The following is a 23,341-nucleotide window of genomic DNA, read 5'->3' as shown; positions in this document are numbered from 1 at the left end:
CGTTACAGATTTATGCTCGAGGGGTAGAATTTACCCCGGGGGTTGCGGTTTGTTTTGGAAATTGGTATCGTTTCGGTAATGACGGATAGCCGGGTCTAACTCACTCATTCCTTAACTCCACTGCTGTAACCTCCGACCTCTCGTTGAAGTTCATCTGTCGGAGCTACTTATCAGCCATTGGTAAGAGATCATAGTGGCTCAATGAAATGATGACTTCATTAACGCTGGCCTTGTTTCCCCTCCTCTTTCTCGGTGGAATAGAGCCAGTCGCAAAATCATGATTCTAAGCGCTGAAACGCGGGGGCGCATGGGGTTGGGGTGACTACGACAGCAGACAACGGACTATTCTTAGGTCGAACACACACGCACTCGCGCCTCTCCTGAGCATCATCTTGAGAGGGAGGTCTCCACGAGCTTCCGCGACGGAAAATCTTTGACTTTTGAACCACTGACGATCACGCTCAAAACTGGCTCTGCGGAGAAGATCTGTCAATGAGCGACCAGAAAGGGGACTTCATCTCAATAAGATGCATCACGCTGTTTTCTAATCCGTAGGAGAGAGAGACCGCTAGACTGCACATACAGGACCCGGCCTTTTGCCCAAGCTGCAAGAAAGCAATAAATGTGAACTAACCGGCAGTAGTGGATCCTGTCGCGGCACTGATTAGGATCCGTTGGCGATGCTTGGCAGCCTCCACTTACGTCGCCGGTCCAGAAGTTGATGCGTTCAAGCACTTCGAGTATGCGCGGCCTCGCAGGGCACTGACTGACGGGCCTGCCACTTAGAGGTCGTGGTCTTCGCACACCGGGAGTTTTGGACAACCGCTCACCTTGATTCTCAGCAGTGTATCGCCCGTAACTAACGTATAACTGCGAAGATGGTTTTTTTACTAATCCTTTACTCCCCTCCCTCCCCTCTTCGGGTCTCTTTCTTGGCTTTCCCTGGAGTGTTCGTTGTGGTTTGAACTGGCTTACCTTCGGTCGCTCTCTGGGAGGTGACACTGTGATACTGCTCTTGACGATCAACGGCTTATTCTTCTGTCCTCATCTTCCTCTCTGTTTTTGCCTTTCTTGTTCCAACGCAGATCCGGCGCGAGGGATGTACCAAGAGCGACAGGATCGATGATCAGCTCTATACACAACCCGAGCGGGCTCGCTCCGTCCCGTTTACTAATTTGTGCGACTATCCTCTGTACAATTCTGTCAACGGTTCTTGCAGAGATCGACTCTGTATTCAAATCGGTACGTCCTGCTATGGGTGGCTGTTCGCGACCAACAAGATAAGCAGAAGCATCGTACACGCCATAAAGCCAAGATGTTCGCCATGCGGATCACTAACCTTGTGCCAACAACCATTCTAGAGACCTGACCTTTACCCGCCAATCCTCACTTTAGAACATCGCAACCCCGACAAGCTCAGTCCGGGTTATATCTTCGTAGGACCCTATGAAGCGGCTAATTCCGGACCCTACATCTACGATGATGAAGGGGTATGTGCCTGTCACATTCGTTGTAACTGGTCGCATCTGCTAAGAGCTTTCAGGACCTAATTTGGAGCGGATGGGGAAACTCGGGCCCCGGAAATGCTCATGGCATGCATGTGTGCAAGTACCAGGGCAAAGACCATCTGTGCTTCTTTCAAGGCGTCCAGCAAAATGGTTACTGTCGCGGCCATGGTGTGATCATGGATAACAACTATCGAATCGTTCGCACCGTGGTGGCCGGAGGTGGCATGGCGTCCAGCGACATGCACGAGTTCAGGCCCATCAACGACGGCAAAACCGCCTTGTTGACCGTTTATCAGCAACGGCAGTTTGACATGAGTCTGTGGAACGTGAAGACGGGCATGGGGTGGTTAATGGAAAGTATCTTTCAAGAGGTCGATGTTGAAACTAATGAGGTATTATTCGAGTGGAAATCTCTGGACCATGTTGACCCGTCGGCTGCCTACACCTGGCCCAGTCACACGGACACCTCGGGCACTGGGCTGGACCCCCGCTCGCCTTGGGATTACTTCCATATCAACTCCATCGATAAAAACGAGGACGGTGATTATCTGATTTCCTCGCGCCACACCTGCGCGATCTACAAGATTTCCGGCAAAGACGGATCCGTTATTTGGCGGCTGCACGGAGCCAACCCAACGTTCAAGAACATTAACTTCAGCTTCTCACAGCAACACGACGCAAGATTCCTGAGCGAGAATTCCACCCACACGCTGCTGTCGCTGTACAACAACGGTTTCAATGGCTTCAACCGGACGCACGAGTACTCCTCTGGGATGATTATCCTGATCGACCACCGCGACAACACCGCCACCCAGCTGTTTGAATATGCACCCCCGGGCAAGACCATGATCAGCTCCAGCCAGGGAAATCTGCAAGTGCTGCCGAACGGCAACGCATTCATCGGTTGGGGCAACAACGCCTACATCTCCGAGCATGACCACGAGGGCAATGTTCTGCTGTGGGGCTATATCGACAAGGACCGGATCATGAACTACCGTGCGCAGAAGTTCGAGTGGGAGGGCAACCCGACCGATGTGCCGGCATTGTGGACGTATGCCAGGACCAGCGAGACGTACGCCCCAACGAGCTTCTACGTTAGCTGGAACGGGGCGACCCGCGTGAAGTACTGGCGCTTTTATGGCGCGCAGAACGCAACGGGTCCGTTCATGTTGGTCAAGCAGGTTGCGAAGAAAGGGTTCGAGACCAGTTACACGGCGAGTGAGTTTTACCAGTGGACCTATGCGGAGGCGGTAGACGTGGAAGGCAAAGTACTGGGCAGATCCCGGAGTCTGTACACTTTCGTTCCTTCGGCGGAGTTGCAGAACTTCTGCGCGACGGAGGCTTGCGAAAATGCTCAGTCGTATGGAATGTCGAACGAAGAGGGCGCGGGGCCTACGATCCCGCCAGCTGGAATCATCACCGTGCCTTGGATTGATCCGGGCCATCCGGACTTCTTGTACGATTGGGGACCGACGGAGCAGTCTGAAGCAGAGCAGGCGGAGGCGGAGACAGACAATTCCGAAACAGCCTTCGGTAAGTTGCTCTCTCATATGCTTCTCTGTTGGGATGTTTTTGGGATGCTAATATCGAGACCAGACAATGTAGGGTGGGTGGCCCGGGCCTTCGGATTTGTGGTGACGGCAGCGACCCTGTACACGATCCATCGTCTCTACCGGCGACGGCAACAGAACCTCGGCCACATCAAGGAGCGAGCCTCGACGGAGAGTCTGGATCAGATGGAACGGGCGCCGCAGTTGACGGGGACGGACGAGCTGCCCTGGTGGCATTGGCGTCGACTCCCGGGTTTGCAGCCGCGATATTCGCCTCTGAACGAGGAGGGGCAGGGTTCAACATGGCACCAAGGGAGTCCGATCGTACGATAGCAGCTTACCTGATCACTTTTCCACTTTTGATGTTCTACAAATCCTCAATAAGATTCACCATACGTATGAACCGCTGCTTGTTAATCATCAGCCATCGTACTCGTATCGTTGTTGCTGTGCATCTCGGGTAGAGCATCCCTCGGACTTAAAAGTGGATTACCATACCTTACTCCGAGGTCTGAGCCACAAAGGGTTCGTCATGAGCGGGAGAGCTTTCGCCTCATGCATAAGACGAAAGTGTACTCCGTAGAGTAAATTGGGAGATGTTATGCAGGCATACGTGGGGAGTTGCGTAAGATGAGTTTGGTGGCTGGGGTGTTGCGGCCTGTCGGGTTTTGTGGAGTCTTAACCCTGGAGTTGACATATCAGACATTATCGGGTATTTGTCCATGCACAAGCAAAGGTGCGTGAGAATGTCCCTTTCAAAGAAGAGCAGACGGGACTTTTCGCTCGATCAGTTTTGTGAATGACATTTTCTGGCGGAGAATTTCCTGGTAGGGTGCTACTAAGAAAGAGACTCTTCTTTCATGATGGAAGTAGATCTTCGATGGACACAAAACCCAAGACTATTCTATAAAAGCCACATCTCACAATGACCCTCTATTGGATCATGATCCCCAAGTGAACACACTCCCACTCCGCGTAGTCTCTACTAGCGATAGGTATTCCCACCACAATGAGGTCTCAGTCCCGCGACGAGGGAGTGTACGGCCACTGCACCTTCTTCTACATGAGCGATTTCGATTGGTGCGACCCCGACCGAGAGGAGATGTGCATCGTCTGCAGGGTGACGCAAGAGATGATAGACCGGCACACGCTGGGATTCTATGAGGAGCAACTTTTGCTCTGGGTCGAAACCAAGCGCGGAGCCTTGCCCCGTGCGAGGGCTATCTACTGTATCCTCCGCTGGGGGGATACCATGCGCATCTACCTGGAAAACCTCCAGCCCGCCGGCCACGGAATCGTAGCTCAAGTGATTGAGGGCCGCGTCGAGTTCAACGTCCAGGCGGACAGGTGGGCGATTGCTGATTACTTTGAGAATACTGTACTACCATACTGGGGACATCCGCCGCTGAGGGAGGTTGTAGATGGATCGCAGGTTGAGTTGCTTGTGCGGTATAGGTGGTGGTGGTTGTAGTTTTCATTCTTATACTCCCTAACTACTACTACGGGGCACTCAAGAGTCATAATAATAGTATACTCGTTCCACAACCAAGTCATTCTCACCCGGTAAAATTGGCAAACGTGGTTAGCCGCCACTATCGGGTGCCAAGGGTTGCCGGTGGAGCCGAGCGTCGCAAGCCTTTCGTAAATTTCCTCCTGCCAGTCTTCAATGTGTTTTGTGTAATGTGCATTGTATAGTTACATCCGTATTGTGTATTGGTCCCATCTCTGTCACATTTCATTTTTCCGTCCAAATCAAGCAATTGAAGGCGATGAATGGAGGAGCATCTGTTTCGTGTTGGATGATCTGGCTGAATTCAACACTCCTAGTATTTCTATTATTCTTCCTCTTGGTGTACTTCCATACTCAACTTTCTTTTCTCTGTCATCATCTGCTGCATCATCAGCATCGTCACTCTTTTGATCGAAAATCCATCCTTCAATGCTGCTGCTGCTGCCAGCCAGCATCTATCTACCAACCAACACTATATTGACTGTGGACACGACGACTACAGTCCACGTCCCTCACTAAAAACCGATCTGACCCAGTTCTGGCCCCTCCTTGCATCGCGCTCTTTTTCGATTTTTATCTTTTTCTTTAAATCCCTGTCTTCCTATCACAACTCGTGCCGATGCCCGTTCCACGAACTGCTTCCCAGGGAACCGGCCGGCGACCATCCTTGACGCTTAATGCCGCTGTCCCTCTTACGGCCACTTCCACATCATCCTCCGCCGTCGCTTCTCCCCTCCCTCCAACAACACCCAATCCTCTCTCCGCAACTTCTTCTTCCTTCGCTCAATCCGCCAAGAATCGGCATGCTGCCCGTCATACCAGAGCTACCTCGTGGACTTCCGGTCATGACCAAGGCGGCGAACCCTCGTCCTCGACTTCTGCCCATTTCCCCCACCACCACCAACAACAACAGCAGCGTCGGCGTCGCGAGTCCAACCTCTCGCTAGCCGACGTTTCCGAAGGCTCCTCCGGTCGCCACGAGGACTACGATAACGACTCCCTGGCTAATATGGCCTCGAGGAACACCTCTCTCGACTGGGGCCATGCCCGCAGTCGCTCACGCAGTCAGTCGCAGACCGCCATGCTGCGACCCCTAGAACTAGCCGACACATCCTCCGCGGCCCCGGCCTCGCGCCCAGCCCCAGTCACTTGGATGTCCCTGCCGAAAAAGGGCCAGCTCGCGCTGCTGGGTCTGTGCCGGGTCTTCGACTTTCTCCAGATCGCCTCGCTGCAGGCCTATATGTTCTATCAACTAAAATCCTTCGATGAGAATCTGTCCGATGCCGATGTATCCACCCAGGCCGGAATCTTGCAGGGTGCGTTTACCGCCGCGCAGTTCGCAACGGCCATCCCCTGGGGTCGCGTGGCCGATGCGGAATGGGGTGGACGGAAGTTCGTGCTGCTGGTAGGTCTCTTGGGGACAGCCTTGTCCTGCTTGGGGGTCGCTTTTTCGACCTCCTTCGCGCAGGCCGTGTTCTGGCGCTCGTTTGGCGGTGCCATTAACGGCACTGTCGGTATTATTCGGACCATGATCGCGGAGAATGTCAAGGAGAAGAAATATCATTCGCGCGCGTTCTTGATCCTGCCGATCGGCTTCAACGTGGCGGCCCTGTTTGGTCCCGGTGAGTCATGTCGTTTGTCGTTGAGTTTTCCTGGGATTCCTGGCTGATGATTACTTTACAGTGATGGGTGGCATGCTGGCCGATCCGGTCAAGGCTTACCCCCGACTTTTTGGGCCTGACTCGTCGTTCGGCGGTGCCAACGGGGTACAATGGCTGATCCGCTACCCCTACGCCTTGCCTATGCTGGCTAATGCCGTGTTTCTGTCATTCGCGGCGGCTTGTGTCGCCATTGGTCTGGAAGAGGTATGTGATTTTGGGGAAGGTTGCGCTGGCCATCGCTAACAGTAGTAGACCTTGGAAGCCTGCAAAGGTAAGCCCGGTCTCGGAGTCTTTTCGATGCGTATCTTCGCACGAGGTGTCCGGGCCGTGGTGCCTTCTTCCTCCCCGCTGTACCACCGTCTGCCATTCGCCGACTACGAAGAAGCGGGCCCTCTTTTGGGCCGCCGAGATGCGGCGGAGAGCTACGAAATGGAAGAAAAGGCTACGAAACAGACTCGTCAAAGTCGCACCTTGCCTTTCCGTCGCATCTGGACCAAGAACGTGCTGTGCACGCTTCTGGCGCAGGCCTTCTTCGACTTCCAAATGGGGTAAGTCTTCCGCAGTGTGGCTTATATGACATCGACCTGATTATGTGGCAGTGCATTCAACAACCTCTGGCTGTTGTTCCTCTCCACTCCGCGCTACGATGCCAACGACCCCACGAGTCCCATCCAGAAGCTGCCGTTCATCTTCACTGGCGGCCTGGGCATGTTGCCACAGAGCGTCGGTTTTGCGACTGCCATCCTCGGGATCATCGGCATGCTCCTGCAGTTCACCATCTACCCCAGCATCAACGGCCGTCTGGGCACGGCCAAGAGCTACCAATATTTCTTGACTTTGTTCCCCCTGGCGTATGCGTTTGCGCCGTACATCGCTCTGGCGCCCTCGTCGGCCCCGCCGCCCGGCCAGGCCAACGGCGGCTGGGTGTGGTTCTCGATCATCGTCGTCCTCTTCCTGCAGGTGACGGCGCGCACTTTCACGCTGCCGACGTCGATCATTCTGTTGAACAACTGCTCGCCGCATCCGTCCGTGCTGGGCACCATCCACGGCATTGGCCAGTCCGTCTCCTCCGCCTTCCGTACTATCGGGCCGATCTTCTCGGGATCATGGTACGGCTACGGTTTGGAGATGGGCATGGTGGGCTTTGCCTGGTGGTTGGTGGCGCTGGTGTCGGTGTTTGGCTGCGTGGCGGCCATCTTCGTGTACGAAGGGTCGGGGCATGAGATCTTTCTTCCGGGCGAGGAGGAATATTAGCTCCGTGGTGATCACCTTTGGTGCTTACCATCTTCCTGCTATCTCTTATCACTTGTCATATATTGTTGATTTATTCTACATTGTACATAATTGACACCATGCATAGCGGTTGTCCCGGATGGATTTTTTTGATTCTCGGATGTATGGTCTGTGTTGCATGGTTCTGGTTCTCTTGCTGCTTTCCTATTCTTACAAGCGCTTGTTATCTGTTACATGATGACTCCAACTGGAGAGGTGGAAACGGAAGGATAGATGAATACTAGGTCGTTATATAATAGATTCCCGTTCCAGGAATGTGTGGTAGTAGACTCGCTAACGGAGGTATAACTGGCAAACCGTATAAACAGAAGAAAACAGAAACCCACTCCCTGCATACAATTCTGGTAGTAAGTGGTATCTACCGCCGCAGCGCAGCAAACCGTCTCGTCAACTCATCCAATTCGGGTATCTCACTCTTCGCCCTGGGCGCAGCAGCACCACCACCACCCTGCGCAGCACCGGCTGCAGCCTGAGAATCCTGCCCCGGCACCTTGACGCGCGGATGCAGATTATCCAGCCGCGGGGCAGGCGGCGCCACACTCACAGGACTCTTGCCCTGCTGCGACGCGCGCAAGCCCTTCGGCGGCGTCGCCTGATTCAACGCGACAGTCTCCGACGCCCTGCGCGCTTCCCTCTCCTCGAAAGGCGAAGCCGACGCTTTTCTCGGCGTGGTCGGCAGCTCGCCATGTGGCCCGTCCTCGCTCTCGCCGGGGAACGCAGCAGCAGGAGGAGGAGTAGTAGTCGTATCATCAGCAGTAACCCCCACAAACTCCGCAGGCACCTCCCCATCCACACTGGACGAAGAACCCCAGCGAACGCCATACGCCCTCGCGATCTCCGCGAGATAACTATCCACCAACTCCCCCGTCGGCGGCCGCACGCGCAATCCCTTGACCAACCGCTCCGGCACCTTGACATCCTCGAGCTTATTATCCTGCGCCAGCGCCATAAAGTCCTTGCCGTAGCGCTCACCCAGTAAATTCCGGAGGATGGTGAGCTCGCGCACCTCGTGCGGGAACCGGGGCCAGGCGTAGAAGATGACGGCGGCGGCTTCGTCGAGGGCGGCGTCGATGTACTCTGTTGGTGGCGTTGTGGTTGTGTCTGTTGTTGTTGTTGTGGTGGTTGACTCCCCCCCCTCATCATTCTTCTTCATCTTAGCGGTGGTTGAATTCCCCCCGAACCCGAAAAACGAGAACCTTGATCCCCCTCCCCCAGCGATATCGCCCTGCCCTTGCATCCCCTGCACCGAATGCTTATTTGCCCCCCCAGCAGCAGCAGTAGCAGCGGCTACAACTTTAGCGCGATTCCGAGCTTGCACCCCCTTCTCCCCAAATGCCGCCTGGTCCAACACATTCGCCCGCGCCAGTAAGAGCTCGCAGTACAGCTCGACCATCTCCATGACCTCGACGGCGATGTCGGTGGCGATGACATTCTCGACGCGGATGCGGGCGCTGGTGTCGCGCCCTTCCGCCAGTAAAGCGGACAGGTCGCGGCGCTGGATCACGCTGCTGGCGGTGTCCTTTTTTTGGAGGAGTCGGAGGCGCGGGATGAGGAGGTGGAGGGTGCTGGTTAGTTTTGTCTACAAGTAGGGTATTTTTTTGGTTTTGTTAGCTTGGGGATTTTGGGGAGGTTGGAGTGGGTTGGGTTGGGTTGGGTTTGGGGAATGCGATGCAATGCAATGCGACAATGCGATGCGGGGTTCCATTTGTGGGTTCGTCGGGTGGAGGAATGGAGACAAGGGTTGAAGAAGTGGTGGACAGGAACGCACTGTTTGTGGTGAAGGAGGCATTTTGAAGCCTTTCTGGAGATTTGCTTGGGAGACGAATCTGGGGTTTGTGTTGAGGTGGAATTGAATGGGTTGAAGCACGCCAGTTACAGCTTCATGAATAAAGCCTGGAGATGGAATGACGCTATGCCCTGGGCGGTCCCGCTTGGCATTTCCCCACGCGGGTCGCTGTTGTCGCTTTTTGCTTTGTAGGAGGTAACTTACTGCCAGAGTATAGTTACTTCAAAGTTCTCTCCCCCTCACTTCTTCTCATTCATCTTCGTGACCAGTCTTTATTCCTCATTCACCAAGACTACATTTCCCATCTTCCAGAATATCTTTCAGCAAATTAAAGATTATTATGATAACATCAAAACTCATCAATCAATAATATACAAGAACATCATATCATAAGGGTATACAAATAATATAAAGGTAAAAAATGTTCCTGTCCGAAGTGAAGTGAAGTGAGAGAAGAGAAAAAATATTAACGTAGAGAATGAGTAGGTTCGGATGCAGCAAGATACTTGCACCCGCGCGCACATCTACACCATCACAACGGCGCCAATAACCGCCAGCACCAATCCCAGCGTCGACACCGTCTTGCTTGCTGCAGCTCCCTGGGCGGCAGCCATAACCGTTGGGGTCGCAGAGGCTGCGCTAGCACCCTCTGACACTGCCTCCATTTGAATGGGCTCGGTTTCGTGGCCCGTCTCGACGAAAGCATGAGGTAGGTAGGTGTAGCGGGCGGATGCGGCTACGACGGCTGATGAGCTCACCTTCCAGCTCGACGAGGGCGTGTGAAGGGGAATGCGTGTGGAATCGAAAATGATCGTTGTAGAGTAGATGGTGGTGGTCCGGTCGCTGGCGGCGGTGGTACTGGAAGTGGTGAAGCTGGTGCTGGAAGCAATGGAGCTGGAACTGGTGGTGCTGACGGCGGTGCTAGTGCTGGTTGCGATTGTCGACGTGCTGGTGGCGCTAGAGCTGGTGCTGGTGCTGGTCGAGGTAGTTGAAGTGCTAGTGGTACTCTTGATGGATGAGCTCTGACTGCTGCTGGTGGCAACAACACTGCTGACAGTGCTGCTACTGCTGCTGCCACTGCTGCCGGACGAGCCACCCGCCTTGTCAAACACAACAATATTCGCCGTTTCACCCTTGGGAACAGTGACGACGCAGAAGGCTGCCCCGCCGGCGCCAATCGAGCTCGACCCGGTCATCTCGTTGACTCCGTTCACATCCGGATCGATCTTGCAGGGAAGTCCATTGCAGCCATCCCCCTCGCACTCGATCTCCACGCCAAAGTCGGGCACTACATCACGGAAAGGGGTAGTCGTTTCCAGGTAGATCGGGTTCCATCCAATCTTGACGTACGTGTCGCCCGTAGCATCGGTGTTGGCACCGGCAACATAAGGCGACCAGTTTCCAATGGGGCTCGCGGATGTACCCCAGACACAGGCGGTGTCAGTGCTATAGCCAGGTGGGTTGATATAGAAGCTGATATCGTCAGTTTCCTGCATTTCTCGTTAGGAATATACAAAAAGACTTACTGCGCCGCGGTCTCGAGCCAGTACTCAACATCCGGCACGGCCAGAGTCTCCAACTCCTGCACCAGGGTGGGGATGAGCATGGCCTCGTTACCTGGGAGGACCGTCTGACAAAATGCGACATGGCTGGAGCATTTGTTCTTCGCGCTCACAGCTCCGCTACCGTCTTGACAGTACGGCTTCTCCGGGAAGGGCTTCTGGATGTTGCCATTCTCGTCGCAATACAAACCGCCGTTCTACACATGCCGTCAGTCTTGATTTCTCCCACAACGTATCTGACTATGCGCATACCATCGACAATGGGTAGGAGTATGAGGTCGCCTCGGGATCCCATTGCATCGAGACCTGCCCGGGAGGGCAGGCATACGGACAGTATCCGCCGGGCGTGCACTCCTGGTCTGGACTCATGGCCCAGCCACCGTTCAGCTCGTCCGGGGTGACTGCCACCAGGCCCGCATCCGAGGGAAACTGACAGCTCCCAGTGCGCTTGGCCACCGAGGTGCTTGCTTCGCCGACCGAATGGTGTCCATGACGGTGGGCATGCTTGGCAGCCTCAACCCCAGCAATGAGAAGCAATGCAGTTGCGCTAAAGGTCTTCATGGCGTTCTACAGGGTTCAAAAAGGTGATATCGAATCGAGTATTATGACCTGACTGAGGGGGGAAATGATAGGTATGGTTGCCGACTGGCGATGGATCAGAAACACTGATCCCGAAACGAAAGACTGTGGTCAGGAGTTTGCACGAGAAACGAATGACTGAGGTTTGAAACACCTGAGGAGGAAAGAGAAGAAGGAAAGAAGGAACAAGAGAGGAAGAGGAAGAGGAGGAGGAAGAAGCACGGAAGACCAGGCAGAAAGAACGAGCCTGGCGGGCCCAAGCTGCAGCGCGATCAACCATGGCCATGGCAGAGAGGCAGGACAGCCATCATCTACGACGGTTTAGCGCCCCGGTGATGGACTCAAGTCAGGGAAAGCTGGAGGAGTGGGGCTCTTGCAACTCGACAAGGGACTCAACTGGGATAGCTTATCCTGTTGACACTGGAGCACATTTCCCAGAATGGTAAATCTCCAGGTCATATTCATGCAAGTTCATGCAGTTCTCTGGACGTCTTCGGGATCGCCAGGCCGCCAGCCTGGAGTCGCAGTTCGTTCCTTTCCTTGACTAAGTAAAGCGTCAGGGGGTCGAACCAATAACGAGTCATCAGCGCACTTTTTCGACTACCGGCAGTTCATGGGTTTTCTCCGCTAGCCCTGTGGAGATTGGCCAACAGGGTTCATGTCCACTCACGCTCCCTCTCCCCTTTTGCTGGTGGCTTTCGTATTCGTTTGTCCCGGTCGACTCGAACTGCACTCAGCCAACCTGCATGCATGCAGAACATCCATCGTGTGTTTGACTCTATTTGATTTTAACTGAGTTAGCCGCCCTTTTCCGAGGCCATCGTTAATGATCTAGTAGACCTACTAGGACCTACTAGGGTGAATTTGGCTCTCGAGGTTTATTTCTCCCTACCAATAAGTTGCTCACCGTACAGACTACCTCTCCCGCGAGTCCCCCCCCTATTTTCCAGCACCGCTCGATAAACTTCGAATTAACCACCACACTTCACCCGCTCTGATAAGGATCATCATCAGTCTAGATTCGACCACAGCACAAAGCTCGTCCCTGGCCTGGTCGCAAAGCTCGCTACCAAAAGGGGGACCAATGACTAGCCTTTCCTCGACCTCCGTGGCCGCCGCTAGTCGAACTGGTCAAGCAATAGTGTGTCTGTGCCCGCTTGGCTGCAATCAATGCTCCCTCGCCAGCCCGCCACACACCGTTGAGCTTGGAGCAACTGCCCATGCACCCCAGCTTCTCTGTGGAGGACATAATTACAAACAAATACCGGTAGAATGCCAGATTCTGCAATTGATTGAACAGGTTAAATCTTATGTAGGCCTGGAAAGCGCTGACACCCTCGAACTCCTATTGTGAACCTTTGGCCCATGTCCCGGACCGATGCGCCGCTGATGCTGAACAACAAATTGATCTGCCTAAACCACTCGAGTCATCCTCCGTCCCCAGACTAGACCGAACTATTTCCTCTTCCGAGGTACCGCCATCGGCTCAAACCCATCACTATCATCGTCGATCTCTTCGCTCATTACCCTTGTTCCCCTCGCTCTCGTGGTTCGGGGGGCACTGCTTTGGGAACCCACAAAGTTCAGCGTCGTTTGGGTTTGTTGACGGGATCTTGTTTGGCGCGTGCCTGTTTGCGTTGCCGCCGTAGTCCTAATTGAAGCGGCAGAGGGAGCGGCCGCGCGACGCTGGCTAGCACTCTTTGTGGAGGGCGCCGGCGGGGCCGCGGCCGCTTTTGCCCTCCGTGTACGAGTAGCAGGCTGCTTCACAAAGAGAGCCTGGGAATCATCATCTTCGTCATCTTCCTCGCCAATATCCGGCAGGGCAGATACCACGTCGCCGCCATCATCATCATCATCGTCGTCAAGCATGATCACATCTTCCTCGTCTTCGTCGTCCTCGTCCTCCGAAGCAGCGCGGAGGCGGCCTTTCCCTGCCGTTTTCTTTGCCGGGGTCGCTGTAGCCTTCTTCGTTGCCGTTGCTGTGGCTCGCGTGGTTGCAGCGGTTTTCCGCGTGGTCGTTGTAGTTGATGCTGCGGCGCGCCCGCCGCGTCCCCGGCCTCTGCCACGCGAGGTTGCGGATGCGTGAGTCGTCGTAGCAGCAGGCTCGGTCCCGTCCTCTGCAGCGACGTCTTCATTAGGATCCCCTCCCTCATTGTCTGAGTGAATCAGCGCCCCCGGCTGATCTTCCCATGCGCCATCAAACTCGGAATCCCAACCGTCGGGCTTGGGTTTGTAGCGTCTCTTCCCACCTCGAGCAAGGCGAGTGCGCTTCTTCGCGCCTCGGTTGAACGTATCCTCCATCTGGGCCCGATACCTCTCCATGGCCTTTTGTAATGAGCTTTGCGCGAGCTCCTCCGCCGCATCAATGTCGTCGGTGTCGCGGTCCAACGCCATGAGATGCTTGATCTGGCTCTCCAAGGATTCATTCACAAACATCTCCAGAGCATGCTTGTCGTCCTTGTCAATGAACTGAGCCACCGCGTCGCCGAAGGAATTCTGGGGCAGGATGGTCAGGGACTGCGTCGAGAGAAAATCGCGAACCAGCTGCTCGACTTTCACGGTGTCGAGGGTCGCGAGATGCGAAATGGCCGCCTCATCTACTTCCGCCGTGCCGTCCTTCCGGCGGGTGGTGCCGGCCGTATTCTTCTTCTTACGGTGGAATTGGACGACGTCGTTGACATTGGCGACGCGGCCGACAAACCGGTTGGAGAACCGTTGCGGATTTTCGCAGTCGAAGCTGTCGCCCTCTGGGGTGGAGATCTCAACGCGGAGGCGGACCAGCGGTAACGGGACCTCGCGCTCCTGCGGGTTCTCGTCGTCATCATCGCCTGCAGTGGCGGTCGGCTCCTCGTCTTGCATTTCGAGCCATTCGTCCTTGGCTTGCTCGATCAGCTCCTCGACGACGCCCATCAGGAATCGCGTGAGTTCGGTCCGGTTGTTTTCCTTGCGGGCAAGTTTCTGCGCCCCCTTCTCTTCGGAGAGGACGATCTCGCGCATTGCGAAGGGGCGGACGGTCTTGAGGCGAATAGGCTCGCTCTTGAACTCTCGACCTGTGATGCTGACAATCGAGACATGTTTGGCGACGGCTTCACCGGGGACTAATGAGGTGGCGACGGAGGACCCGGGCTGCATGACATGGAAGTGGTGTTCTGGGTTTCTGCGCGGGTTGATCAGGCATTCGTGTTCGTGGCCCCAGATTACCAAATCCAGGAAGTCCGGCAAGAAATTCTCGGGGAGGTATCCCGTCTCAGTGTAAGCATGATGGTTCTGATGGACGCAGATGAGATTGAACCAGTCTTCCTTTTGGATGGAGGGCTGGAAGAACTTGACCTTGCCGTCGCGGAAGGTGCGGAACAGACGCTCGTCGCGCACGTTGCTGATCCCGTAGAGAGCGAGCTTGGTCCGCCCCTTCTGCAATAACACAGGCTTGACCTGAATGTTGTCGGACTCGGGCGTACGGCCGTAGTAATTGATCAGCCCGGAGACCTGCAGGAGGTCCAGCGCCGCTAGATGGCCTTCGCCCGAAGGGTCGTCGTGGTTGCCGTGGATGGAGAAGATCGGAATGGCCACGTTGATGTCCAGATCCTCGTAGTTGACGTGGTTGAACGCCCCCTGAAAGTTCTCGCTGGCGTCGCTCAGCATCTCCAGCTCGCATGGCTTGTCGCCCAGACAGTTCATGCGGATCGAGCGCATCACTTGATACATGGACTTGCGCGACGGCTTGTTCTCGTGGAAGAGATCGCCCGCTAGAAGCACCATGTCCACATCGCGCTCCTTGGCCAGACACATCACCTCGTGGAAGCTCTTCCAGCTGTCGTCGCCCCGGATGGGGTCTCGTTCGTTGTAGCCGACATGATTGTCGGTTGCCACGAGGATGCGGATGGTTTCCGCGTCTGGTGATGATTAGTAAAATAGAGCACCTGAAATTTCCATTAGGATGACTCACCCCCGAGATTTGGCATTTCGTGTCTATGCGTATAGTGAGATGGAAGGACGCAATGTTGGTGAGGAGCAAGAAGAGATGCAGACGCTAAGATGGACTAGGTTATATTACTACTACTTATCATGAATCGTCTGGCTGCCTGGGATGGGGCCAGTGCTGCCTGAAGTTTCAACGGCTCGAATCGAATGCAAGCAGACTCTTGTGCCTGAGTTTTGCTCTGGTTGGCTGCAGTGATTCTCCATGGGATCGATTACTAGCTCGATTTAATCAATTACTTTGAGATCAATCAAGCGTCGCGCCTCGTCGCGCGTTCACGTGACCTGGATCATGGGACGCGGGCGAGACCGGCTCGAGTTCGTCCGATCCCCTCCTTTCGTCACTTCGGATCTCTCTCTCCCCTCCCTTCTCTTCCTCCCTTCTACTTCGCTCTCTCCTTGGTTTCTCTTTCACCATTCTCTTCTTCGTCTTGGAATCTCTACGGCTACGGTTTCCTTCTGCCCATCCTGTCTGTCCGTGCGCCCCCCATTCCACCATCACCTTCCGCCCATCTTCCCTTCTCGACTGATCCAGACTGTCTCCCTGGTTCAGTCGCCTCCGTTGTGCCACTTACCCCGCGAAACTCTTTTATGCAATCAGAGCCTTCCACAGTCTTCAACCGCTCGCCTCCGGTTAAACCCTTCTCGGAAGAACTTCTCGATTCCACCCAGCATGGACATGATTCACATGGTGAGCAACGAGTCTCTGGGTTTCGCGATGGCGAACCCCGAGACCACTCACTCAGCCGTGACTCATCCGGCGCGCTGCCGCCCTTGAACGGACATAGCGCCACTTCACCACCGCTCGAACCGTCATCTATCGATCCTGTCACCCAGTACGAGATTGCTGCTGCCGCGCAATCCTCAAGGAGCCCGGCCGATCGGGGTCTTAAGGTAGTTCCCTCAGTATCTACGTACTCGGGCGTGTCGTTGGACTCTTTCCCGAACGGTATGCTCTCACTCCGTCTGCTTTTTCCCATTCAGGAACCCGACCATCTGACTTGCTGCGTTGAACAGAGGTTCTCACGCACATCCTGTCGCATCTGCCTCCTCCGTCGTTGTCGTCGATTGCGCTGGTATCTCGTCGGTTTCACAACCTGGTCACCACTCCCCACGCGTGGCGAATCGCATTTTCCCGGTACTTCCCGGGTCCATACACCGCGGAAGATGGCGCATGGTTGTCCGTTGGTGAAAACTCGGACCGTGTGACCTCTGACAAGCGTTATTTCTCCCGATTGACGGCTTTGGCGTCGTGGCGGAGCGAATACATCCTCCGCACTCGCTTGCTGAGGTCGCTCTCCAGGGGTAAGCCGGGTCAATTTGAGCCTTCGAAGAGATCCGGTACCATCCGCTCTGCGAATGTTCGCAACGGTAGCGCGGTGGTCACCTATACGTCTCAACTTCTGTACCCTGTCAGCCATCTGCACGGCTCGTTTGGGTCGGAGGTTACGAAGAAGGAACCTCTCTTCATCCATGGAGCTTCGGAACAAGGCATAGCGTGCGCCAGCGACCCTTCTGCGGTCAAGGTCGGCACATGGGGTCTTTCCGATCACCAGATGTTTCGGCACTTCGCTGATCTATTCCCTGGTGATGCAGAGTATGGACTTGGATCCGGAGACCTCGCCGGAATGCCGAACCGCATGGATGTCAGTCAGCCGTATGGTATGATATACGGCGAGGCTTGTCCACAGGGTCGTACCTATTTCATCTCCACTACAGAGCAACGCGGAAGATTTCTAGGCATTTCGGACCTCGGTTCTCAGCCTCGTCTGGGCATTCCCGCAATCAACCACATTACTAGCGGTACAACCGCTGTCTGGATTGCAAAGTCCTCTAATATTCTCAAAATGACTGATGGCTTGGTTGCAATGCTTTCTGGTTCTTCCACCGGTATTCTGTCTGCGTATGCTCTGGGTCCTCATCCTACCTATGAAAAACGGTACGAAAGAGGCCAGGTGACCGCAAAATGGGCACTATGTCCTGGCGTTCCCATCGTTGCGATCGCTGTCGATGAGAGTTTTTCTCCGAAACGCTATGCACGTCGCCGTATCTGGGCGACTGTTTTGAATGCATTAGGCGAGGTGTTCTACTTGTCTGATCTCCCGCGACAGCCGGATGTTGCTTCCACGAAATTGAGTGCTGAAGAATACGATGAACTGGCCTGGAAGACTGGCCGAAGTGTCCGGTGGGAGTTGGTAGAGCTGACTAGGCGGACTGCTCGCCCAGATCCGTTCAGTCGCGAACCTCTCGATGGAAGCTACAGCCCTAGATCCTCATGCGATGCCATGAAGCTCGACGAGAAGCAGGTAACTTCTGAGACAAAGGAGATTGAGCGCTTTCTTTCGTTCAAACCGAAGCATTTCAGGAAAGTGTGCGAGGGCTGGGACATGAGACGCGAGCTGACGGTGGATTTCGCTGGCGATGATGGTCGGGGCGCGGGTGAATCGATCCTAGTGATTTCTCGCGGCATAGGCGAGGATGAAACAGCGGCGATCCGCCGTTACACTCGGAAAGTATCCAAGCTTGTTATGCCACCTTTGAACCTGGCCTCTCTTGCTGCGGATGGCGCTCCCGCACCGTCTCTGTTTGGGGGACCTGTGAAGTCACCCATTATATCCGCGTCTGTCGGCACATCTGGAAGTTCCACTCCCTCTCAACTCTCCAACGGTCTCGGTGATACTGTGTGTACGGCTGCAAATACCGAATGGTACATCTCAGACTTCAACTTCAGCGACCGAAAGTCGGTTCAGATCACGACCACTGCCGTGGATCGGTCGACTTACGCCCTGCTTACAGCCGATGAGGATCCGTTGATTGGGTTGTCTGGTAGTTCGGCTTTCTCGTCCGCTATGTCATCTCCATTGCCGCACCTGAAACAGACTGTGTCGAACAACGATGTCCCAGGTCAACGCGGACGATACCTGGCTGTGGGTACCACCACAGGAATGGTCTTCGTTTGGGACATTCGCTCCCCGGCCTCGAAGAACTCCGAGATTGTCAACGATATCGGGCCCATCCGCGTGATTCAAACTGAGTCACCGCAGGTGTCTAGCGTAGCATTGACGTCGTTGTATCTGGTTCACGGAGGGAACGACGGGCTTGTGCAGGCCTGGGATCCTCTGGCGTCCTCCACCCGGCCGATTCGCACGATCAACTCTCGCTTCTCCTCGCGCGCCCGTCGCCGTCTCGTTCAAGCCGAGGCGTCAATGCATGGGGTTGGCAACAACTATTATGCCACGGGCGCAATCTGCCTTGACACGGACCCTACTGTCCTGCGTGGCATGGTGGCTTTGGGAACCCATCTGCGGTATTGGTCATATAGCTCCTCTGGTGCTGACCAATACAAGACAAGCAAGCGACGGCTGCGCCGCGGCCCGAGAGGCAGCAATGTCGCTGCGGACGGTGGCCAGCGCTTCAGCAACAGCGGCCGTGGCGCACTGAATGAATACATTCAGGACGAACGTGTTGAGATGGAGCGCCAAAGAATTGCCGACGAAAAGCAACGGGCGCATCTGAGCCAACGCTTCGGCGTGGATCTTCTAGGACCCGACATCAGCGAAGACCAAATGCTCGCATATGCCCAGCTCCTCAGCGAAGAATCCTTCTCGAGCGAAGCCTTCAAGCGTGGTGATGTCGCTGTTCCCGCGGAATTTGCCACCGCCAGCTCCGCAATGAGCACTTCCAGCGACACGATCGGATTCAACGAAAGCTCCTTGGCGCCGGACGAACTCTCCTCCGCCTCATCTCCGTACGACGACCCCCTGGACAATGCCAACCTCGACCCGGACATTGCCGAAGCCATCCGACTCAGTCTGTTGGACCAGCCCCCCAAGCCGGACTTGGGTCCTCCGGCCTTCGACTCGGGGCCCCATTCCACGTCCTCGTCTCCGCAGGCATCAACGTCCCCGGTCCCCGAGAGCAGTCGCCAGCAAGAGATCGATGACCTGGAATTCGCCATCCAGTTGAGTCTCGCCGAGGCGGAGAGCCAGCAGTCTCAGTCCCGCCCGGACGAATTTCCAGCGCTTGCGCAGTGGGCGGCGTCGTCCCCACCTCCTTTATCCGGGCGGGATAAAGGCAAGGGTCGCGCCTCGTGATTCACATGTTCCCGACGAACCTATAGATGTATTGTTCAATTCGGCCTCTTTGCAACTCGATCGTCTAAGCTTTTCCGTGCTATACTTCTCTGCGTGTCTTCGAGCGGTTCCCACTCGCTCAGTGGAATTCATTCTCTGATGTTGTAGTATCTTTGGTTATTGTGGTACATCAATACTGCTTCGTACATGTTTGACTCTTTTCTTTTCCCCCGCAGCGTTGATTCTAGACTCGGTTTCGTCCAATAGTGTATGCTGTCGTCTAAATCTTTATTGTGACGGTGAACAGGCATCCGTATGTCAATGCTAGAAAAATCCCACAATAAAGCGACTAGACCAAATATAGCCCAAGTCAGGCTGTCTTTGATCGAGATTTGAAACCTGATTTGCATAGCATGATTCATGAATAAACCTCTCTAACCTTTCCAAGGACTCACCCAATACATCCCTTTCGGACCTACACTAGTCACGAAGTTTTGTGATAACGATACCTCTTCCCCCCTCCCCTCTTTTCCCACATGAGCAGAAAGTAATAAGAATGTGATTAGGCAGAAATTGGTATATACAGCAAATGATGGATTAGACGATATACTCGTTAGCAGCAGCAAGCAAGCCAGCAAGCGAACAAGGCGAAAAGCAAGCAGACTAAAAAGAGCTCATATTCCCGTGCCTCTTCCCCATACCTGGTTCATGGGCCTTCCGGGGCTTTCATATGGAATGGGAGAATCGACGACGGAGACTGTCATTCTGCTTTGTACATAAAATCATCTCCCACACCACCGACCATCTGGGTCAGATGGAGGCCTGCGGATGTTCGCCGGGAACAGGAAGAGCCCGCGACTGAAACAAAAGACCCAAGCGTGTCAAGCAAAGACTCAGCGGGACGATGCACGCGGAGGATGAAGTTCATATATATATATATATAGATATAGATATAGATATAGATATAAAATGCATATCACTGATATCTATATCATGTATGATGGGGAAGGAATGTTCACAGCAAGAAGGCAGCGAACAGGGTGACTCCGCTCAGAAGACCGAGGACGGAGGCGGACATCTGAGCCGCGGCGGTGGCACCGCTCTCCTTGGTGCTGGAAGTGCCGGAGCTGCTGGAAGCGCTGGAAGTGCTGGACGAGGTGCTGGACGAGTTGCTGCTGGTCGTGGTGGAGGTCTCGTTGTTGGGGACGTTGGACTCGTCGCTGGCCAGGACGGTGTACTTGATGCTCGAGAGCTTGCCGCCGCTCGAGGAGTAGATGGTCTGCGGGATAGTCGTGGATGAGACAGTAACAAGCTTGCCGACGGTGGCGTTGGTGTAGCCGTTGCTGATCCAGTCACCGACCTTGGTCGGGCGGGTGGGAAGGTCCCAGGAGTTGAGGAAGGAGCCACTGATCAAAGAGGCGTCGCAGGTGACAGCCTCCTGGGAGGTCTGGGTGGCGTTCGAGGACTCAATGCTGGTCATATTCAGCTTGGAGTACTGGGTCTTCAGGTTGTCGTAGTCGACCAGGAGGGTGGCTACGTCGCTGCTGTTGATGGCGACGAGACCGTAGTTGTTCGCCTCCTGAGTCCACTCGTAGACCAGACCGCCAGAGAAGACGGCGGACATGTCCTTGCCATAGATGGTCGGGACCTCGGAAAAGGTACGGGGAGTGACCTCGTTGCAGCCGAACTCGGAGAAGAAGACGGGCAACGAGGAGTTGGAGAAGTCCTCAACAAGCACGTTGTAGCCACTCTCCGTGTAGCTGGAGTCTCCGCACCAGGAGTAGGAGTTGAGGCCAAACAGGTCAGCCTTAGAGCTGGTCGAGTTCTTGAGGTCGCACTCGAAGTAGTTAAGGGTGTCGACTAGGACGTCGCGCACGTCTGCAGCAGAGTAACCGACGGGAATGGTACGGTTGGCGTTCTTAGAGATATAGTCCTTCATGTCACGCGTGACAGCCTGTGATTGCGGGAATTGTTAGCTGTCTGGACTCTCTGAGTATGGAGGCAAGACAGCTCCTACGTACCCGAACGTAGGCCGGAGCCTCATAGACGCTGTCTTCGTTGATGACCTCGTTGCCAGAGAAGAAGGCAAGGGTGTTAGGGAAGTTCTTGAAGGCCTCGATAACACCGAAGACCTGCTCAAAGTACTCGGCATTGTAGGTACCGGATGGGTCGGTACGATCCAGCGATCCACCGGACAGCGGAGAGTTCACATCCAAGATCATATAGATACCAGCGCCGTTGAAGATGGAAGCGCACTTGCTGTGGTCGATGGTAGGCGACAAGTTGTAAACACGGATGGTGTTGACACCGAGGCTCTGCATCAGGGCGGCATCACGAAGACAGGCGTCAGGCTGGCTGAGGGGATCCTCAGTGGTGCTGAAGCCGGACGAACCACCGGGCTGGTAGCTGTAGGTAAGAGTCGATTGTCAGTGAATCTGTGGAATTGGGGATGATGGCCTGCGTGGATTGGATCGCTGCTTACTCGACACCCAGGATCTGGAAGCGATCACCAGTCTCGCTGTTGACAAAGTCGGTACCCTTGACGACCAGGGGAGTGACAGCATTGGCAGTAGTAGCCAGAGCGCACGCCGTGGCGAGCAGACGAGCATAAGTCTAGATAAGACGAGGTCAATTGGTGTTTCAGTGGAAGTGGAGGTGGGGGGAGGGAAGAGAAGTATAGGATGGTTTGTTGCCTGAAAAGGGGGGCACCCACGGGAATCATCTTGGCTTTGGTCTTCTTTTTTCCTATTCCTGTCTCTTTCTTCTTTCCGGTTCTGTATTTATGAATATGTTATTTTATAGGTCGATGTCTAGCACCGAATGCAGCGAGAGATGATCTTCAAGAACGAGTGAACGAAGGAATTAACCAACAGAAGAGAAACGAATGACGAAGAATGGGAAGGAAGACAGAGAAGTAGCGAGAGCAAAGGGAGACTAGCAGGAAAAAAGCAGGGAAAGTGAGATGTGGTGGTTAAAAGTACAAAACCAACCACTTCCAAGTTCTGGCAAGGGAAGGGGCGCATCCCTGGCCTTGTCTTCTCCTCTAGTGTCATCCAGTGATTTAATCACGGCCAATCCATCGCGCAAATTGGCAGTGGACCTGGTCAGCCTCGCGTTCTGCGCTCATTGGCCTAGAGGGAGTTTGGACGAGACATAGCGGCACCGACGATCGACCCTGGCACGAGCTGCGAATTATTGCACGCACTGGAAAGAGGTCCGTGGATAATGAAACCAACGTTCGAAGGGTCATTGGCGGAGTGGCCCGCGTCAGTCTCAATTTCACATACACTATTGATCGCATTTCATCCCTTTTTCGTGCTTAGATGTTGTTGCTTATACTTGAGTTCCATAATTGTCTGATATCAACCATCACCATTTTTGATCTTCCCATCGAAACCCCCCTCCCCCCCCCTCCCTTCTTACAAGAATAAAGAGGACCACTGCTCGCTTCTAAAATACACGCCCCAGCAGAGAACAAATAAACCGGGGCAAAGACACCAGGGGAAAACAAGAAAAGAAATCATCATCAACTTCAACCCACGCAAGTCATCATGGCGCCGAGCATTACCAAGAGTTGTCCCTCCCATCGACACTCAAGACCCAATGCAAATATACAGGGGAGATGGGGGAAAGCTATAAAAGACAAAGAAAACACATGCAGAACTTGAGAAATTACACGAGTAGCGGAGAGGGTAAGTGGGATCAAGGATGATGTTTAGACAGATCCCTCGGTATGACCAAGCATGGACCGGGAATCACCATCACAGAAGCGACCTCCGTTCCAAAACACAGATTCGTGGCAGAAGAGAGACGGAGTATGAAATGAAAGCGTCAAACACGA

General features: G+C 54.5%; 7 protein-coding genes across 7 annotated transcripts; 2 read left to right on the top strand and 5 right to left on the bottom strand.

Moving 5' to 3' along the window:
- Positions 1-950: 950 nt before the first annotated feature.
- Positions 951-7,483, top strand: BP01DRAFT_413476 (MFS general substrate transporter; the record flags this gene model as incomplete). Its single annotated transcript, XM_025579003.1, has 9 exons — positions 951-1,242; positions 1,362-1,490; positions 1,544-3,041; positions 3,105-3,299; positions 3,790-3,794; positions 5,215-6,190; positions 6,252-6,433; positions 6,482-6,777; positions 6,829-7,483. Exons 1-9 carry the CDS (start codon positions 1,123-1,125, stop codon positions 7,481-7,483), a joined length of 4,056 nt encoding a protein of 1,351 aa, XP_025434303.1. The 5' UTR covers positions 951-1,122.
- Positions 7,484-7,742: 259 nt separating this feature from the next.
- Positions 7,743-8,729, bottom strand: BP01DRAFT_353462 (DUF292 domain protein). The gene has a single exon (XM_025574191.1). The coding sequence runs from the start codon at positions 8,673-8,675 to the stop codon at positions 7,881-7,883; it is 795 nt and encodes a 264-aa protein (XP_025434302.1). The 5' UTR covers positions 8,676-8,729; the 3' UTR covers positions 7,743-7,880.
- A 33-nt stretch (positions 8,730-8,762) lies between these two features.
- On the bottom strand, positions 8,763-9,352 carry BP01DRAFT_353461 (uncharacterized protein). Its single transcript, XM_025574190.1, has one exon. It carries the CDS (start codon positions 9,309-9,311, stop codon positions 9,102-9,104), a length of 210 nt encoding a protein of 69 aa, XP_025434301.1. The 5' UTR covers positions 9,312-9,352; the 3' UTR covers positions 8,763-9,101.
- Positions 9,353-9,736: 384 nt separating this feature from the next.
- BP01DRAFT_145285 (SUN domain-containing protein) lies at positions 9,737-11,579 on the bottom strand. Its single transcript, XM_025570584.1, has 3 exons — positions 11,123-11,579; positions 10,835-11,067; positions 9,737-10,781 (listed from the first exon to the last, which is right to left on the bottom strand). Exons 1-3 carry the CDS (start codon positions 11,429-11,431, stop codon positions 9,833-9,835), a joined length of 1,491 nt encoding a protein of 496 aa, XP_025434300.1. The 5' UTR covers positions 11,432-11,579; the 3' UTR covers positions 9,737-9,832.
- A 1,325-nt stretch (positions 11,580-12,904) lies between these two features.
- BP01DRAFT_413473 (MRX complex nuclease subunit) lies at positions 12,905-15,625 on the bottom strand (the record flags this gene model as incomplete). The annotated part of the gene is made up of 2 exons (XM_025579002.1): positions 15,396-15,625; positions 12,905-15,342 (listed from the first exon to the last, which is right to left on the bottom strand). The coding sequence occupies exons 1-2, from the start codon at positions 15,409-15,411 to the stop codon at positions 12,905-12,907; spliced, it is 2,454 nt and encodes an 817-aa protein (XP_025434299.1). The 5' UTR covers positions 15,412-15,625.
- Positions 15,626-15,813: 188 nt separating this feature from the next.
- On the top strand, positions 15,814-19,924 carry BP01DRAFT_353458 (F-box and WD domain protein). The gene is made up of 2 exons (XM_025574189.1): positions 15,814-16,376; positions 16,445-19,924. Exons 1-2 carry the CDS (start codon positions 16,019-16,021, stop codon positions 19,519-19,521), a joined length of 3,435 nt encoding a protein of 1,144 aa, XP_025434298.1. The 5' UTR covers positions 15,814-16,018; the 3' UTR covers positions 19,522-19,924.
- Positions 19,925-20,061: 137 nt separating this feature from the next.
- Positions 20,062-22,342, bottom strand: gel2 (1,3-beta-glucanosyltransferase gel2). Its single transcript, XM_025570583.1, has 4 exons — positions 22,214-22,342; positions 21,983-22,113; positions 21,522-21,906; positions 20,062-21,454 (listed from the first exon to the last, which is right to left on the bottom strand). Exons 1-4 carry the CDS (start codon positions 22,220-22,222, stop codon positions 20,516-20,518), a joined length of 1,464 nt encoding a protein of 487 aa, XP_025434297.1. The 5' UTR covers positions 22,223-22,342; the 3' UTR covers positions 20,062-20,515.
- Between the last annotated feature and the right edge of the window lie 999 nt (positions 22,343-23,341).

This window comes from Aspergillus saccharolyticus (assembly GCF_003184585.1).
Source record: "Aspergillus saccharolyticus JOP 1030-1 unplaced genomic scaffold BP01scaffold_4, whole genome shotgun sequence".
Lineage (NCBI taxonomy): Eukaryota > Fungi > Ascomycota > Eurotiomycetes > Eurotiales > Aspergillaceae > Aspergillus > Aspergillus saccharolyticus.
This window is presented reverse-complemented; position numbering and strand designations above follow the sequence as displayed.

Coding starts and splice junctions, on each gene's coding strand:
- BP01DRAFT_353462 (XM_025574191.1), bottom strand. CDS start 8,675: ATGAAGAAGAATGATGAGGGGGGGGAGTCAACCACCACAACAACAACA.
- BP01DRAFT_145285 (XM_025570584.1), bottom strand. CDS start 11,431: ATGAAGACCTTTAGCGCAACTGCATTGCTTCTCATTGCTGGGGTTGAG. Junction 11,068..11,122: donor ACTCCTACCCATTGTCGATG/GTATGCGCATAG, acceptor CGGCATGTGTAG/AACGGCGGTTTGTATTGCGA. Junction 10,782..10,834: donor TGGCTCGAGACCGCGGCGCA/GTAAGTCTTTTT, acceptor TGACGATATCAG/CTTCTATATCAACCCACCTG.
- BP01DRAFT_353461 (XM_025574190.1), bottom strand. CDS start 9,311: ATGCCTCCTTCACCACAAACAGTGCGTTCCTGTCCACCACTTCTTCAA.
- BP01DRAFT_353458 (XM_025574189.1), top strand. CDS start 16,019: ATGCAATCAGAGCCTTCCACAGTCTTCAACCGCTCGCCTCCGGTTAAA. Junction 16,377..16,444: donor GTTGGACTCTTTCCCGAACG/GTATGCTCTCAC, acceptor TGCGTTGAACAG/AGGTTCTCACGCACATCCTG.
- gel2 (XM_025570583.1), bottom strand. Junction 21,907..21,982: donor TTCCAGATCCTGGGTGTCGA/GTAAGCAGCGAT, acceptor TCTTACCTACAG/CTACCAGCCCGGTGGTTCGT. Junction 21,455..21,521: donor AGGCTCCGGCCTACGTTCGG/GTACGTAGGAGC, acceptor CCGCAATCACAG/GCTGTCACGCGTGACATGAA.